The sequence below is a fragment of the Oculina patagonica genome, chromosome 8 (genome assembly GCF_052425735.1).
Source record: "Oculina patagonica isolate OP01 chromosome 8, crgOcupat, whole genome shotgun sequence".
Taxonomy (NCBI): Eukaryota; Metazoa; Cnidaria; class Anthozoa; order Scleractinia; family Oculinidae; genus Oculina; species Oculina patagonica.
The window spans coordinates 20,333,510-20,351,675 of NC_135765.1; the positions used below are offsets into that span (position 1 = coordinate 20,333,510).

The window sequence follows — 18,166 nt, forward strand, 5'->3', positions numbered from 1 at the left end:
CGTGACTCTCAAAGGCCCCTTGTGATCTGGCGCTGCAACACCAGTTTACCCCCCATTTAAAAAGAGTACAAAAATGGAATTTTGGATCAAAGCTACTTTACTTCTTTGTTCATATGGGTTCTTCAAGGAAATGAAACCCTCAGAACCCTTTCTGACGCCGTATTTAAAAGGACCACCTATGAATCTCACAGAAGAGCAACTGGACAACCAGATCTACCCTGTGTGGACGTACTCTTATCTTGTAACACTATTCGTTGTGTTTTTAGTGACAGACGTCTTGAGATACAAGCCGGTAATAATAACTGAAGGTCTAGCTTATTTAACAACAAGAATACTTCTGATTTGGGCGAGTGGGGTTTTAGCTATGCAATTCATGCAGTTCGCCTATGGGGTAGCCACTGGCGCCGAGGTAGCGTACTATTCTTACATTTATGCAGTTGTCGACAAGGATCGCTATCAGATAGTGACAAGCTATACGAGAGCTGCAGTCCTTTTAGGAAGAATGCTATCTGGAGTGATCGGGCAGCTTCTAATATCTCTCAAAGTGACCGACTACCTTACTCTAAATTACATCTCCCTTGGAAGTGTATCAATCTCCTGTATTGTCACGCTCCTTCTACCAAAGGCTTCTGGGAACGTTTTTGGAACCAGAATGGAAGAGTGCGAGCCAATTGTTCAACAGCAACATAATGGATTCTTTTCTTCCTGGAAAAGAACAATGTTTGCCATGTTTCATGATTTCAAGCTGTGTTATTCTGACAAACAGCTACTACGGTGGTCCCTGTGGTGGGCCTTTGCAACATGTGGGGAATTTCAAGTTGAAAATTATGTGCAGAATTTGTGGGACATTATCTACCCCTCACACAAACACAAAATTTATAATGGGGGTGTCACTGCAATCTCACACCTGACAGGGTCTTTAGTGGCTATTGCACTGGCATATGTGAAGATTAACTGGTCTTTGTTTGGAGAGTTGTGCCTTGGTGTTGTGTCAGTGGCAGATGCATTCTTTTTGTTCCTAAGTGCACAGACCAGCAGTATTTGGATGGCATATCTTATGTACATCCTATTCCGTACGGCATACACTTTTCTCATAACAGTAGCAAGGTACGTACATTGTAATCAGTGTATGGCGCAAGTGATGACTTCTTACAGTTAAAGTGTATGTGAGGTAAAAAATGATTGCTGCTTATTTTGAAGAGGGTCGGAAAGGGGGTTTTCCGTGAAACGTGAACACCCATTTTTAATTGCCGTGAATCATGAAAGAAAGAATTTATTTCCCGTGATCCGTGAACGAAAGTACTACCGTGATAACTAATTTATTTCTCGAGATTCGTGAACAAGAGGTGTATAATTAGCTCATTTTTCGTGAAATATTCAATGTACATAGTAGTAACGCATGTCAGTCAAGTCAATTGCAAGAATTGCAAGTAATGAAGTGTTACCAGTTCTTTTTTGTAGACTACGGCATTCAATCGTGAAAAAAAAAATTCATGCGTATGCCATAATTCAAAATGGTCAACACGTCCATTTTCTAGTAGTATATGGGTGAAAAATAAAAACAAACGCTGAATTGTGCCTGATTCGTGAAAAGTCTGTTTAAATTCCCGTGAGCCGTGAATTTTCGATTTTAATTCCCGTGAACCGTGCACGACACCTCCCCTTTCTGACCCTCTTTGAAGGCTTTTCAAAAAAAGAAGAATGGCATAATTTTTTTTCATTTTTAAATATCTTTTTTAGTTTTAGAGTTATTTACTTTTTTGTATTAAGCAAATGAGGGAAGTGATGACGATATTAATCATTTCACAAAAAGATAAAATAATGAATCAAGAGTTTCTCAAGAAATATAAGAGCGATGTTCTTCACAAGACACACGATGCCACCCATTGTGCCATTGCCATGGCAATGGTTTTGCCACAACTGACATTTCCCAGTTTTTGAGTAACCAAACATTTTCCACTCCCAAGAAGCAGTGATGAGGGTTAAGGTAATATGGGCACCATGTGTGTTCCAAGTGAGATCCAGGGCTGGAAATAACGGCCGGTCAACGGACAATGTCCGGTCTAATTGGGGGTTTTGACAGTTCAAACTTTCCACTTGCCGATCATGTTGACCGGTCACATTCAATAAATAAATATGTATTGAAGTAAACTAAAGTTTTCATGCGGTTCAGTTGTTTTCTATAAGTAGGCACATCGCTTAATTGTGGAACTTTGACCTGAAATGATCTGTAACAAACATCGGTGTTCTCTCACATCTGGTCTAGTCAGTCACATATTCTTTATTCCGTAATTTTCAAGTTCTTCATTTCCTCCAGCAATTAAAAAAGGTAGCTCTTAATCCCAGAAATAACAAGTATAATTTAAAGGAGTTACAATGAAAACAATATTTCACATCTTCGCATGTTTTGTAGCGTGTTATTGCTGTGGCATTTTCACAGTGTTACGATTATGGTGCGGCGTGCATGAACCCAATTAGCTCCGATTGTTTACATTAAATAATTTCATGTCTATAAATACTACATGCAGTTGAATGAAAAAGCCTCTTGTTTTTGTGAATGAGAACAGCACTCAAATAGTTAATACACAGAAAATAACAATCAGATCAGAACTAAAAAATTATAAGAGCAAGTTTTCATTCTTATGTCTCAACTACTTCTATTATTTGTAAGTTCAAGTTTATGCAAATTTTGTGTGAAATGTAACACCGTCTTGTTATTCATGTTCATGAATGGTGAAAACAAAACGTTTTTAATGAAAGTTGTATTTTCATGAATGAAACCCTGTTTCACTTGAATTTAAAAGTCAATTGCTGACTACAATCTAATTTTATTTCTATTTTTCAACGTTTTTTTTGTTACATGTAATGAATGATGTGATTTTGCAAGTGTCTCACTCACGTCTGCATGGCTCATAATGTGTATTTGTCTGAATGGCTAAACTTAACAAATGGTACATGCATGTACATTACTTTTCATTGCTTAGGTCCGGCCTGTTTTGTTTTGCTCTTAGATTACAAAATCTGTGGTCTCCTTTTTGGAACTTTTGCAAAATCTAATTTTAGACACAAGTCACCTCCGGCTTTTTTAATCAAAAGATGTAGATTTCACGTTGCGTTTCACATCTATTTTTTAAATAAATAAGCAGCAAGAAGAAGAACATTTTCAACAGCTACAGAAAAAAAGTTGGCTATTGCTTTAGGGGTGGGGGGGGGGGGTAATATTTTGAATTTAATTAGGAGAAAATGTCATGTTATATTTGACCGGCCAGAAACGAGGTATGGTCGAGCTAAAATTTATTTGGCCGGACATCTTGACCAGTGATCATGCGGCCGTTATTTCCAGGCCTGAGATCCTCTGTCACACTTTGAAGGGGTGCAAATGGGATATTTGGTTTATAGCTGAAAGAGCTTGGATCCAAGAGTGTTGCCATTATTTATTATACAAGTCATCATGTGTCCTGTGTGTTGTACATTTCTGGTGCCAAGTTTGAAGAACACTGCTCTAATATTTCTAGAGAAACTCTTGATCCAGTGTTTTATCTTTTTGGGGAACAACTTTTGATAACATCACCGACTTTCCTCATTTTGCATAATACAAAAATGGTACTTGATTAAAGTGCAATTGTATTTTACTTTAATTGCACTTTAATCAAGTACCAGTAAAAAACTTTCCAAGGCGAAATGCTCCAAAAAAGCTCCCCTTGCTATCCATGTGACACTTTGCCGAGAATATAATTGGTATGGTGTGTGAACGGAGATGATGTCGTTTTCCTGAAGTAAGGAAACGCCTCCATGATACTTGGTGTTGTACTTCCAATGGGCGCTTATAACACTCCCCGAACTTTCCATCACCTTAAGTTTATTTTATATGTGGGTGCTGTGACCCATCTGTATGGTAGAGCCATCGTAGTAGTATATTTGGCTGTATATGTAGTATTATTAAATTCTCAACCTCGGATATTGCATTGCTAGCTTTCTGATTGGTTTACTGAATCCCGGTTATCAGCTCATATACCTATGTTTGACCTTATTTGGGGAATGAGTGCGGCAAGTGCTGCTCAGCGTAAAAATTTTTCTGCGGGAAGCGACAGTTCCATCAGAAAAATGGCTGAAAACAGCAAATGTGGCGAGCTTTATGAGCAAGAAATAATCAGTGGTGCCTACAAAAATCACAGAAATGCCATAGTAAATTTAACTACGCAAAACAAAAGGATAGATGCGAAAAGTTTAATTAATAACACTTTAAACACACAACAAGAGTGAGTGAATAAAGTAGAAAAGCAGCAAATAATTTACGAAAGAACGGCAAACTGACACAGTTTCATTCAGTGTACGTCATAAAACTAGGCTCAGCACTTCAGTAAAGTTTGTTACCTTTCAATCTTGGTTTTGTCCTTTTATACTTCAATAAACCTGTTCCACTTTGAGCTCAATTTCGCTTCAGATAATATAGCATTCTTGATGACAGCCGTGGAGCCATATTTAAAGAAGTACAATGTAAACACTTGCTTCGTTTGACTTGCACAAGACTTGTAGTTTCCAGAAACGCTTTTGCTTTGGATCTTCTTGTAAAATTAATCTTAACTGTTGTCACAATTTCCAGGATATTTAGACGACTTTAGAGGGGATTGTTCGAGGAAAATCTTGGGAAGAAAACTCTCTTGCTCGCTTTCCTCATATGTTTCATTCAACTCAAGAAGTGAACACCGCGCCAGAAATTTTCGCGCCTCCTCATACTATCACTTCATTTACATCAAAATGAAATGTCCAGTCGATTTAAACTTGAGAAGAATTTAATAAAACAATTATTCCATTCGCCCTTGTTGGATACGAGTCGTTATAGCCAACTCGTATCCAACGCGGGCTCATGGAATAATTGTTAAGTAGCCTTTTCTTTTCACCTCGATGTGTCCGGTTGGTAAGTTGTACACAATGCTGCCTTCCACGTGCTTGATGTCCCAATTGGGAATTCTGTGTCTTCCGAAAACTGCAAAAGGAATCACAAATGGACTTTACTTAGGATGCCTTGTAATGCTTCTTTTGACTGGGAGAAGAGAAAAACATTGGATAATGACAAATAATTTATTTTTTGTTACATTTAGCCTGCAGATTGCCAAACATGTAGAGATGACCAGGTTTGCCTTGGTGTTTGGAATAAATATGTTTGCTGCACTGCTACTTCAAACAATTCTGACAAGCATCGTGGTGGATGAACGAGGGCTAAACCTTCCAGTTAAAACACAGGTAATAATGCCTAACATTAAACTCTGATCTGGGGGACTGTTATTTATGTAGGCAGGTTTTTGAGAAGTTTAAGACATAGTCATTAGACTGGGATAAACTCAATAGAAATGGTTTAATTTAGTCATGATAATGAATCAATCAATATAGGAACTTAGATTGTCTTATGATGTCCAAGGTAAAACTGGGTTCCAACATGGACAAATCCGCAAAAGGGTTTTCAGGGTTTTTATTTTGTATTTTTCTGGTTCATAAAACAGACCAATGCCAGTTTCTCTTTTACCCCTTCAGAGCCCTCTCTCTATTGTCCAAAAGCATGCCCCACCCAACTGTCTGGAGACTCCACCTCCCAACCACTTCGTCAGCAAGTACTCATTGATACAAAATAAACCAGTTCAAGAAATTTTTAATCCCATAATTAGAAAAATATAATCATGGAGAATTTGGGTTCTGGACCGATGTGTTTAGACCTATCTTTAACCAATGGTCAGTGATCTGTATAAGAAGTTTCAAACAGTGATAAGAAAGTCAAACTGAATCATTTTTCTTTCCAGTTTGTCATATATGGAAGCTACTTTTTCATCATTGGAGCTGTGTTCCTGGCTAGAGCTGTGTTCCATATGACCAGAGTGGGATGGCAGCGATGCTGGCAACAGCGATATAGAATAGAAAACCAACCTCTGACAGTTATGGCGGACATAAATGAAGGGGAAGCTAATGAACCTGTTGGACTAAATACTGATGTTTTAACAGATGAGCAAGTAGACAATAAACAGTAGTAAATTCCTGATATGAAAATTGTATTGTAGAGTCTAGTCAGATGATAGTAAGGTGCAAGGCTGCTGCTGGTACATTTTTGTATGAGAATATGTCTAGACTTATGTTATCTCCTTATCAGACAATGCTTTCCATTAATCTGCATTGGCTTGTCAATTTACTAGGAAATAAATTAAATGTACAATGCATTCGATCAACAGTGGAATCCCTGTACATCAGTGACAGAATATTTGTAGTACCTTTAAGAGGTGACAAAAATGTACTTGATATTATGAAGGGTGCTCTGAGCTTCAACGTTTTCCATTTTTTCAATTTAGTTCAATTTTAAAAGCCAAGTGAGCTAAGAAACCAGAAAGAAGCAAAATAAAAATAATGGGAGATTAAATGTGGATTGTACAATAACAAGAGGTTGGATGCGATTGTCGAGGTACAGTACTTGTGAGGTGTATATTAAGTGAATTTAAACCACCCAAACAATGCAAGAGACTAAGTACCTTTCAGGGATAACTCCTCAGGGGCGGATCCAGGATTTTTCAAAGGGGGGTGGCTGTTTACAAATATTTTTTGTTTACTTTATTGTTCAAGCCCCAGTTTTTTTATTGGGGGGGGGGGGGGTTCAGGCTTTATAGGCAGTTTTTTGAAAGTGGGAGTACAAATTATTTTGGGTCTGAGGCCCATATTTCATGGAGCCGTAGGCTCCATCCAGCTAGGGGGGTCTGGGGGCATGCCCCCTCAGAAAATTTTGAAAAGTTGAAGCATCTTAGACGTGATTTCCGCGATTCTGAGCAGCTTTATACAGCTGTCAATTAAGTTATTAAACCACTGTTTTTCCTTGATAATTTGGCAAAATATTCCTTCTTCAATAAAAAGGCTAGTTCTCAGTTACCGGTATGAAATGAACAGTAATTGAAATTTAAAGTTGACAGGCCACGAACTTACAGGAAAACACAGATACCGTATTTATTCGTTTAAGCGCCCTGGGCGCTTATTAAATTTTTGGACCTTGAGAGTGGGCGCTTATTCGAGGCGGGCGCTTATTCGAGGCTGGGCGCTTATTAAATATTCACGATTTTCAGCAAATAGTAAGCTTATTTTTGTAACAAAACAACAAATAACAACAAAACGTGAAGATGTACCAAAGCAGAATTTTAACTGTTCATTGAAAGTTTTTGTAAAATAATAAGAAAACTCGGTCATGGGGAAGGTCTTCTTAGTAGTACTAAGTCAATTTCAATAATCAATACTCCTCTTGTGCACTTCAGTTTTTTGTGGGGTTGAGGGTGGGCGCTTATTCGACGCTGGGCGCTTATTAACTTTTCCTACCTTCAGGGTGGGCGCTTATTCGAGGTGGGCGCTTATTTGAGGTTGGGCGCTTAATCGAATAAATACGGTATGCGTTTTTTTGCTCACCCACGTGCGTGGAAATTTTTAAACCCTTGGCAAAGTGGAAGGTTGCAAAGTGGCCTGTGGACAACTTTGCTTGCTTGTCAAATCGCTTTGATGCGAAAAACAGTAAGAAAACTCGCTAAAAAGATGTAAATGGAGAAGAAATTCATTCCAGCAAGGCTAAAACAACTCTTGAAAGCTAAAAGGAATCTATTTTTTTTAAATTATACACACGTTTTGTTACATTAAGCCAGAAGTTCGTAAAACAGGCTGTCTAAAATCTCCTATTTTGGAAAAATGGCCGTCCTTTAACTTTGAACAGCCGCCTGACTACATGTATGAAAGGTGGATGGACATTGCCTTTATTTTCTATTTATCAATATGTTTATTTTCATTTTTCTGGTGGATCAAGGGGGGTGGCTAGCCACCCAATCCACCCCCCTGGATCCGCCCCTGCTCCTTTTATTTATTTATTTTTTCAGCATTCCCTCATTTTTTGTGGAAGTCCTCTCTCTCTCTCTCTTTGATTTGCTATTGTAATTCCAAGAAGTTGACATCCCTTGTTACTTTAAGATCAAGCAGGCCAAAGGAGCCAATATCAGTACTTTTGGGCAATCAATACCATTCTAACTAAAGAGGATGTGTGGCACTGATGGTATAGTCTAGATTCCTAAGTTCTAGTTATTTCTCTCCTTGTTCATGAAAATAGTAAGTAATTCTTTGGTATTTGCTGTAATTTAAATTTAATTATTTAATTGTAACAATTTAAATTATTCAATTTTACCAAGCTGTATTTGTATGCACCAACCATTTTAGGAAATGCTACATTAAATAATACAAATTTAATTTTTCAGTTTTTGAGTGATAACGCTCAGAAATGGGCTGCTTCTTTGAGAGAAATAGTTACTTTTAAACTTATGGGGAGGAAATAGGAGAAGAGTACAGGGGATTATGGAAATGACTCCTTTCATTACCGACTCAATTAATATGCTTCAGTGTAGGACAGAGTCATGAGCCTCCCAAGAGGAGTGGAGACTGACAAAAAGAGCTCCATGCCATTGCAACATTTTCCATTAAACATGGTTGTAGTGCATTCATTTTTGTGCCTAGAGACCACTCCCATCAACAATTTCTTTTGTCAATTTTTAATTATTTGGCAATCATGTTGCTGACAACATTTTCTTCATCTATAGTCTGCGGAAGCAGACAGGTCTCCGCCTGTTGTTTTGGTGATATACTCCCAAACATTATGCTGGAAAACGAATACCAGAAATTCGTAAATTTAATAATTTTAATAAATTAATATAAGTTTAAGCAAATAGATAAATAAAAAAGAATAAATAAATAAGGGATACATATTTCACAGAGAAGAACAACTGAGTATCCATAGTCTAGACAGTTTCTACCTTGCCCCTTAAAACAAAATATCTTGAAATACAGATACAATAATTAATATTTGTCAAGATCGATACAAAAATATTTTTGGTATGCAAATTAGGAAAATATATCACAACACAAACAAATTGAGATATGAAAATAATAAAAAAGATAGGCTTGGAAAGGTACGAAAATAGAAAAAACATAAAACAACAGACAATACCGGGGTATGTCTGAATACGAAAATATCATTTAATAAAATCACTGAATTTCTATACTATAGACTTACACCTCCCACTGAGCTCATTGTCTGCACAAGCAGACAGGTCTCCACCTGTTGTTTTGGTGTCATATACTCGCAAAATGCTGGAAAGCTAATACCAAAAATTCAGAAAATAGCAGACAAATAAGAAAATGAATTAATACAAGCTCAAGCAAATTAATGAATATAAAATAAATAAATAACGGATACATACTTCACAGAGAAGAACAACTGAATATCCATAGTATACGGTACCCCTTAAAAATTAAAATTTTGTTGAAGTTGCTCATTGTTTGGATATATCCAAATATAAAACATCTCGAAATACAGATACGATAATACTATTTGTCAAGATCGATACGAAAATATTTCTGGTATGTAAATTAGGAAAATATATCACTAAAAAAATATAGGCTTAAAAACGTATGAAAATGGTAAAAACAGATAATACGATAGACAGCTGCAGTATGTATGAATACGAAAATATCTCGAGTTATAAAAATAGGAAAATAGATGGAAATCGATACGCAAATATCATTACACGCAAACAAAAAATATATTTCCAAGTAGAGATCAAAATATTAAATCGGAATACAAAATTGAAAAATATCCCGAGATATGAAAAAAATCATAAGATACGCGAATATTTATACTAAGCTAAAAATAAACTTCGATGTAGGAAAAAAGATCGGGGTACGAAAACATTAAAAAGAAACAAAAAGATTGGGGATGCTTTTTATTGCACAATTGTTTTTGTTCTAGTACCAGCTGTAATCAGCTACCTATAGTATTTCTTCATCGATTTCGTAACCAATCAAACGAGGTTACGTCACAGAATATATTATAGTGCAAAATTTCGTGTTCGCGGGACAGTAAGAAGTTGTTGTTCACTAAGTAAAGTGTTCCTCGGCTATCAAATTTAGTGTGTTAAGTAAAATGACACAAGAATTGAAACGATCGGCTTCTGTTGGAGATAAACGGCAGTGGATTCGACCGGACATACCGTCTAAATGTACATGGCATTTGGGGGTGAATATCTCCGAGTCTCCGCACCATCACGCGAAAGCCGCCTCGTGAGTGAACTGCGTCAACAAGTCCATTTGTGAATTGAAAGTTTTCATTTTTTAACATTTGTCATGTTTCCTAGGGTCTCTGAAAAGAAAATTTTACCAAATGTTCTTCATCGTATCGGAAACACGCCATTAGTTCGAGTAAACAACATTGGGAAAAGCAGTGGTTTAAAATGTGAATTGTGTAAGTTTTCAGCTGAGCTTAAGTCTTATAATTAATTATATTCGGTTGCAGTGACTGTGTTGTTGTGAATAAACTGACCATTTCCTTCAACGAAATAAATTTATGCTTTATCTTCAGTGGCAAAGTGCGAGTTTTTCAATGCGGGAGGTTCAGTGAAGGACAGAATCGGTCTGAGGATGATTGAGGATGCGGAGCGTGAAGGAAGACTAAAGCCTGGGGATACACTTATTGAACCAACATCAGGAAATACTGGTAAGATTCTGTTCCAATTCAGCCTCTGTTAGAAGGCTGAAAACTAGGGGTCAAGGTATTATGCCTTTTTACTTTTTATTCCTTAAAAATTTGAATATTAAGGGGTAACTTTGTATCTATGTCGTCATTAGAAATATATTTGTAGGCGTGAGTGGAGGTGTGTCAGTGTGTGGCATGTGAAGTGGAAGGTGGGGGGTACCCTGGGGTCACATTATCACATAACCTGTTACAAGCACATTTACAATCTCCTGTATTGATCTTAAGGCTTTCTGTGGAGGGACTTATTAAATAAATTATGTTATTTTGTTTAAAGGTATTGGTCTGGCATTAGCATCAGCTGTGAAAGGTTACCGCTGCATTATTGTCATGCCAGAAAAGATGAGTAAAGAAAAGGTAATTAATCCATTCGTAAAACTAATGACACAATGCTATTTTGTAGTAATTTATACATTTACAATGTATGCCAGATCTACACTTTTACTTGAATTTTTTGAAGACACTGTTGTGCTTTCTTATTTCTAGGTTGATGTACTACGAGCTCTAGGAGCAGAAATTGTCCGTACCCCTACAGAGGCCAAGTTTGACTCTCCAGGTAAGGGTAAAATTTTTACCGAGTTACGTGTGGCTTTTATATCACTTTAAATTTGCAACCTTGTACCTAGAGGCGCATGAAATCTGGTTAATATTCTGCAAGACACATAACTTTTGACCCGGGGGATTCCCAAATGAAAGGGGAGGAGATGCACATCGTCTTGCTTAGGGTAGTAAATTTTGGGGAGTCCCACTTAGGGTGTTCCAAGCAAAACACAAATAGATTTGGCTGTCGACATCTAATTTAGGGTTGTGCATGAAGAAATTATACAAATATAAATTCAAGAATTTTTCAGTATTTTGGTATCATTTCAACAAAAGCTTTAGCCAAGCCTGGATTGTCTCTTTTAGTGGTTCTTTTCAAAATTTCTGACAAGCATTACCACCCCTTTCATATGGGAATCCCCCTCCCAGATATTTTTTGAAGGACCATTTAGGACCTCTCAATTCAAGGTTGTTTCTGCAAGCTGATCACTTAGAGGATTTTGATCTGATGAACTGTATCTGCTAAGGAAATAATTATATTATTCTTTTGTGATGTACGTGTATCAAGTAGCTTACATTAAAAGTTTAAAGTACTTTTAATGTTTTTTTTTTTTTTCAGAATCCCACATTGGTGTTGCACAGAGACTGAATTGTGAGATCCCAAACTCTCTCATCTTGGATCAGGTAAAAATAAATAAACTTTTAAGTGTCAAATGTGTATTTTTTTAGCTATAAATTATTTGTATATCTGGATGGTCTTAACTAATGTGCCCTTCTTCATAAAGAAGTTCTTAATGATGATGATGTGGCATTTTTACAGCCCATTTCCTTATGCTCTAATGTGCTATACAACACTTTGCGGGCTGGGGGGACTTTGTCCTGACTGCATTAAGCAGTTTTCAAAGAATGAAAAAAAATTGTAGGTGCTCCCAATGCAATTTTGAAACAAGGCCAGACCATGCCTTATATAAGTGTGTGGGTTGTAATGTCCCCTGCTGACCATAACAGTGAAGATGCAGGTGATGGGGCCTATGGTATATCGTGCTTATCCGAGAAGACTAGAATGTCTTACCATTTGCAGATGGTTATTTGAAACCATAAGTGTTGGTCTGGTCTCAGGGGCTCAAACCCTTGACCCCCTGCAGGGTATTCTAGCATTCTACCAACTGAGCCAACCAGACTGTTGGCTCAGTATGTAATGCAATGGAACTGCATTGGGCGATTCCAGAAAATATCCGTACCATACCACGGACGGCTTTTTGGAAATCCGAGGGCAAGGGGGGTTCATTGAACTGGAATTCCGAAGGCATGGGGGATACTTACGATTGAAAATTCCAAAGGCATGGGGGAGTTCCAGGTCTTGGATTTCCAGAGGAGAAAACAAGAATGTGTTCCTTGAAAATGCTTATTTTGTGGACTACCAAGTCGCAAATAAAGCACGAACTGACACCGCGTAGCGGAAGCAGGATACAAGACAAGTATCGATCATCGCTAAAATGTGGGTTCTACATCAATCTTCAGATGCCTTAACTTTGATGAACTTCTTCATTCGCTCTTTGTTTTCTTGTCAAAGCGGATCCACAAATATTTAGTCCATTCAGTGGAGTGGGAAACTCTTTTGCTACGCTTCGAGACGCCATTTTGAAGCACGTGGGTTGGGAGTGACTGCTGACCGTGAAGGCTCAAATCCAAGATGGCGGATATGTCAGTGCACTCGATCGTATTATCTTCCGAGTTTACACACGTGCATCACGCGATATTTTTATTTTAATGTTCTGCACCAGTTAAGGGCAATGTAAAATTAATGTAGATTGTATCTGTTGAACAAGGGTAAGGAGAAAAGTCTAATTTTTTTTACATTTTCATCCCAGAATCTCTCGAGTCATAATGACTGTCTCTATGTACAGATCGAGTCATTTGAAATAATTTGATGTAAAATGCGCCACATTGGGCGTATTTGCGAACCCTGACGGGAATTCTAAAAAGCTTGACTAAAAAATGAAAAATCTGAACGGGAGGGGGGGGTTAATGATTATGGAATTCCGAGGACATGGGGGGATAACGAATTTTGGAATTTCCGAAGGCAAGGGGGGCTAAAATATGGAAGCCGTCCGTGGTATGGTACGGATATTTTCTGGAATCGCCCATTAATGGTCCCATGATGGTTGTATTAGTTAACAAGATTCAACTGTAGTGAGAATTACTTTTAGGAGAAGAGTGTGGTCATATCAACAGGGTGGTTGTATTAAAGAGGTTCTTAACATATTAAGAAAATGACTGACTTAGCATTTTTTGCAGTAAAAAAAAAATGGTTGTAACATAAGAGGTGGTATCACTAAAAGGAACTGATATTATCAAAGCAGAAGTTCACCAAAAATAGTTGGTGCTAGGCAAAACCCACCTGGCCTCTGAATTGATACTCAAAATGGGCGATTCCAGAAAATATCCGTACCATACCACGGACGGCTTCCATATTTTAGCCCCCCTTGCCTTCGGAAATTCCAAAATGCGTTATCCCCCCATGCCCTCGGAATTCCATAATCATTAACCCCCCTCCCGTTCAGATTTTTCATTTTTTAGTCAAGCTCTTTAGAATTCCCGTCAGGGTTCGCAAATACGCCCAATGTGGCGTATTTTACATCAAATTATTTCAAATGACTCGATCTGTACATAGAGACAGTCATTGTAACTCAAGAAATTCTGGGATGAAATTGTAAAAAAAATAAGACTTTTCTCCTTACCCTTGTTCAACAGATACAACCTACATTAATTTTACATTGCCCTAAACTGGTGCAGAACATTAAAATAAGAATATCGTGTGATGCACATGTGTAAACTCGGAAGATAATACGATCGAGTGCACTGACATATCCGCCATCTTGGATTTGAGCCTTCACGGTCAGCAGTTGCTCCCAGCCCACGTGCTTCAAAATGGCGTCTCGATGCGTAGCAAAAGAGTTTCCCACTCCACTAAATGGTCTTAATATTTGTGGATCCGCTTTGACAAGAAAAAAAAAAGAGCGAATGAAGAAGTTCATCAATGTTAAGGCATCTGAAGATTGATGTAGAACCCACATTTTAGCGATTTTCTTTTGTAAATGAACGCAAACACATGCCTGATCGATCGATACTTGTCTTGTACATCCTGCTTCCGCTACGCGGTCGTCAGTTCGTGCTTCATTTGCGACTTGGTAGTCCACAAAATAAGCATTTTCAAGGAACACACTCTTGTTTTCTCCTCTGGAAATCCAAGACCTGGAACTCCCCCATGCCTTTGGAATTTCCAATCGTAAGTATCCCCCCATGCCTTCGGAATTCCAGTTCAATGAACCCCCCCTTGCCCTCGGATTTCCAAAAAGCCGTCCGTGGTATGGTACGGATATTTTCTGGAATCGCCCAATGAACTTGTCTTGTACTTATTGAAAGGCTGGGACATGTTGTATTGATGTAGGTTTCTTTCTTAGTATTAAATAGATTTAGCCAAGCCTAAAAGCAGAGCAAAAAATATAGCACTTGAAACTTCAAAAAAACATTCGACCTTGATGAGTTCTTTATGTGAGCCAGTGATATGGTCATGTGATTCTGGTCAGCAGATACCTTGTTTTGACAGCTGTCAATTGACCATGACATGGATGTCCAATATCAAAGGTGTAAGCTGGCATTAACCATAACCTTAAACCGATTTCTGGAGTATGGCCGCCATGTTGAAGCAACTTCGTCGCACGCGCCTGCGAGCCATGCCGCTAGCCATGATGACCATGAAAAACCAAAGGCATGGGTCTGTTAATTTTCTATGGGTATGGGGCTCTGCTCTGCGGCCCTACGAGCCACTGGGAGCTCCACTAAAAAAAAAGTTCAATAGCAATAGCTAGGGCTGCTGGGTTTGTTAAAAGCTTGTTTGTACAATTGTTAACAAATGTATGTTAATTGGTTATAATTTGTGTTGTTCTTTTCAGTACCGCAATGCTGGCAATCCTTTGGCTCATTATGATGGCACAGCAGAAGAGATAGTTGAGCAATGTGGTGGTAGGTGTATTATTTGTATTAACTACCTTTTAAGTAGAAAAATATTTATATTTTGTTGATGTTTTGTTTTCAGGCAAAGTTGACATGGTGGTTCTTGGTGCTGGTACTGGTGGTACTATTACAGGGGTAGCAAGGAAAATCAAAGAGAAATGTCCAAATGTCAAGGTATACAATTGAAATTAAAGTGACATTTTACAAAAGACATGTTCTAGCATGTTGGAAAAGAGAACGATGCTATACATGTAACTGTCTACATGTAGGTCACATGTACCACATGTTAATAAGGCATGCAAAACATCCTGTTTTTAATTTTGAGCCATGATAATTTAAAAGGTTTTATATAAACTTTACAGTGTTCATATTCATTTGGTTCCAGTTATTTATAATAAATTAAAAAACTCATTAATTATTCATAAAGAAAATACAAAAGAAATTAATGTTTAATGAGTGTCTTTATATCTGATAAAGACACGGCTAAACTTTACGTCCAATTTTCTTGCCCAAAATAACCCCAAATCTAAATATAAGTGCAAGAATGAGTTGACCTACATCAGAAGATTTTTAAGCCGTTCAATAAATTCGCCGTTCGTGTTTTATCAAGTCTAAAACACTCGACTGCGCCTCGTGTTTTAAACTTGATAAAACACTGCTGCTCATTTATTAAACATTACTTATTTGTTTGTCATTTGTATAATTTTGGTTAACATATATGCAAATATGGTTAAAACTCTTGTATAAGCCGCACTTGTAAATACATGTAAGTCACACCCCCAACTTTCAAGGTTAATTTAAAAAAAAAATTAAAAAGCACTGAGGTAAAGTAGTTGGTTACTCCGTAAAAAATAAAAGTTTAATTTAAGATGTTTTGTCTTACCTCTGGCTCAGCACCAGAACAATAGCTGAGAAGTTACGTTAGCTATTTTTCTGGTGCTGAGGTACACGTAAGAGGAAACGTCTGAAATTAAGATTTTAGTTTTTACTGAGTTCTTTTCATGATAAGCTCTAAATAATTAATTCCTGTTTTAGATTGTAGGTGTTGATCCACATGGATCAATCCTGGCTGAACCAGAAGAACTCAATAATTGTGACAACCCAATATATCATGTAAGTAATATACCTTTCTTGGCGTTGATTGCGAGGATATATTAATGTAGGTTACAGTTGTAAAAACATTAAAAAGAATTAAAGGGAAAGTATAAAACACTGACAATTAAAACCATTATGAAAACGTCAATTGCATTTTATTTCTCAAGAACACAAAACAAAACATGCTGAAACATCAAACAAACAAATAACACAAGATTTCAACTTTCTAGGAGAAAAAACATCTAAAAATAGGAAGAATACGGCTTCAAAAAAGATAAACAACTACTTGAAATTACTTGTTATTTCTTGTTGACTATTGTCTTAAAATACACTTTTCATTGCCACCCAAGGGGAATTTGTGCTATATGCAAACAATAAAGATTTGTCCAAAAAATTTTGGTTTGTTGTAGAAATTTATTTTCAAAAGCTTGCCTTTGTGTTTAAAATATAATTTATACCCTGTATTCAATATGTATTTTGAGGGAGTACTCTCTTCGAGCTTGCAGTGTATATTTAATAAACATACCGGTAATTAAATTTTGAGGTTCTTCCCTTGTAAAAATTTTACCGCGATCGCGGCAATCGCGCCACGAATGTCGCGATCGCGCCGCGATTTGTTGCCATCGCAACGCGATCATGCATGACGCGATTGTAAATGAACGCGAACGCGCCGCGATAGTGCACGAAGCGATTGTAAGTGAGCGTGAACGCGCCGCGATTACCGTGATAGTCGTGATCGCGGCGTGGTGAGTGCGATCGCGGCGCGATTGATTACCACCGCACCGCGATTTGGGGGGCTGGAATAAATCTCGGGAAGTGTTCCCGGCGAGAACTCACTTCTCCATCACAGGGAGAAAGTCAATATGCTTTGAAACTCTCACAAATCATGCTGTGGTCGTAACGCAAATCATGACTTGTATTGATGAAATAAACTTTAAGTACTAATCAAAGTAGTAATAAAACTAGTTTGATTTAAAATGTCGAAAAACGTTTTAATACGTGACGGTGAGCCGTAAGGACGCGATTCCCACGAGAAAAGTTTTATTTAGTTTTAGTCTAGACGAACTGGCACGACAAAGCGGCCCGTGATAATGAGTAAAGATAAATTAAAAGATAAGAATTTTTATTTCTTAACAGTCCGTTTTTTAATCTTTTCAAACACTTTGTTTCGTTCTTTTCTTATCTTTGAGGAACCTTAATACCTTTGAGCAATCCAATGACAAATTTCTGTCGGCCATTTTCTTCAAATGCAATTTATACAATCAGGAATTCGCTGCAATTGCGTTTTTCGCATTGAAAAATCCTCTATATGGCATTTAATTTAATTGTGGCTCCGAAGAGGCTATCAGAATGAGCTTTTTTTAGAGCTTTATTTATATTTACCTTCCCGTAGACCACACACATCGAAGTCCTTTCCCGCCTTTTGCCGCAAGGTGTCGTGAACTGAGCGTTACGATTGGCTGAGTTAGGTCACGTGGTGCATAGTGCACGCAATCGCCATGCCATCCCAAGCAGAAAAGAAATTTTATTTTGAGAAAGTTGGTATGTTTTCTCTTCACAATCAGGACTGGAAAAAATGTGTTCTTTTTTAGCTGCTTCTGTTAATAACAAGAGTACTGTTTAGAAGCGACCTAACTTGAGGGAAAAGCGTCTCTGTGAAAACTGCTAGAATTTGTTTTGTTAATTCGAGCGACAGCTTGTTTATAATTTCAACAGCGCTATCTTTTGGGATTCGTCGACTGAACTACAGCTGAACTGTGATTTTTAAAAAAACTGCAAAACTCGAACAGTGGAAAGAGAAAAACATTTTGACGGTAAGGACCATTCAATGCGAAGTTGTACCTGTTGATGCTTGGGACTTAAATGTTGTATTATTTAAAAAAGCTTCGGGGAAAAGCGCATCTTCGACGGTTCGGCTTCTTTGCAGAT

The 18,166-nt window shown here is 37.6% G+C and overlaps 2 protein-coding genes and 1 long non-coding RNA gene across 3 annotated transcripts in view; 2 read left to right on the forward strand and 1 right to left on the reverse strand.

The window, feature by feature from the left end:
* Window positions 1-18,166, reverse strand: part of LOC144662763 (uncharacterized) — a 138,125-nt gene that overhangs the window by 15,718 nt on the left and 104,241 nt on the right. The window lies entirely within an intron of this gene.
* LOC144662723 (thiamine transporter 1-like) lies at window positions 3-7,688 on the forward strand. Its single transcript, XM_078523601.1, has 3 exons — window positions 3-1,107; window positions 5,103-5,244; window positions 5,796-7,688. Exons 1-3 carry the CDS (start codon window positions 74-76, stop codon window positions 6,018-6,020), a joined length of 1,401 nt encoding a protein of 466 aa, XP_078379727.1. The 5' UTR covers window positions 3-73; the 3' UTR covers window positions 6,021-7,688.
* The window catches only part of LOC144662720 (cystathionine beta-synthase-like protein), a 27,074-nt gene continuing 18,805 nt past the window's right edge, over window positions 9,898-18,166 (forward strand). Inside the window, exons 1-9 of the mRNA XM_078523596.1 lie at window positions 9,898-10,116; window positions 10,191-10,297; window positions 10,415-10,549; window positions 10,863-10,942; window positions 11,072-11,141; window positions 11,745-11,809; window positions 15,082-15,151; window positions 15,225-15,316; window positions 16,178-16,255. Coding sequence (XP_078379722.1) covers window positions 9,980-10,116; window positions 10,191-10,297; window positions 10,415-10,549; window positions 10,863-10,942; window positions 11,072-11,141; window positions 11,745-11,809; window positions 15,082-15,151; window positions 15,225-15,316; window positions 16,178-16,255 — 834 coding nt within the window. The 5' untranslated portion in view covers window positions 9,898-9,979. The remainder of the gene's footprint in view (window positions 10,117-10,190; window positions 10,298-10,414; window positions 10,550-10,862; window positions 10,943-11,071; window positions 11,142-11,744; window positions 11,810-15,081; window positions 15,152-15,224; window positions 15,317-16,177; window positions 16,256-18,166) is intronic.

What these genes read in the sequence shown, in the direction of transcription:
- LOC144662723 (XM_078523601.1), top strand. Translation starts at nt 74, where the DNA reads ATGGAATTTTGGATCAAAGCTACTTTACTTCTTTGTTCATATGGGTTC. An exon ending in TTTCTCATAACAGTAGCAAG is followed by an intron (nt 1,108 to 5,102) that starts GTACGTACATTG and finishes TGTTACATTTAG; the next exon opens with CCTGCAGATTGCCAAACATG. An exon ending in ACCTTCCAGTTAAAACACAG is followed by an intron (nt 5,245 to 5,795) that starts GTAATAATGCCT and finishes TTTTCTTTCCAG; the next exon opens with TTTGTCATATATGGAAGCTA.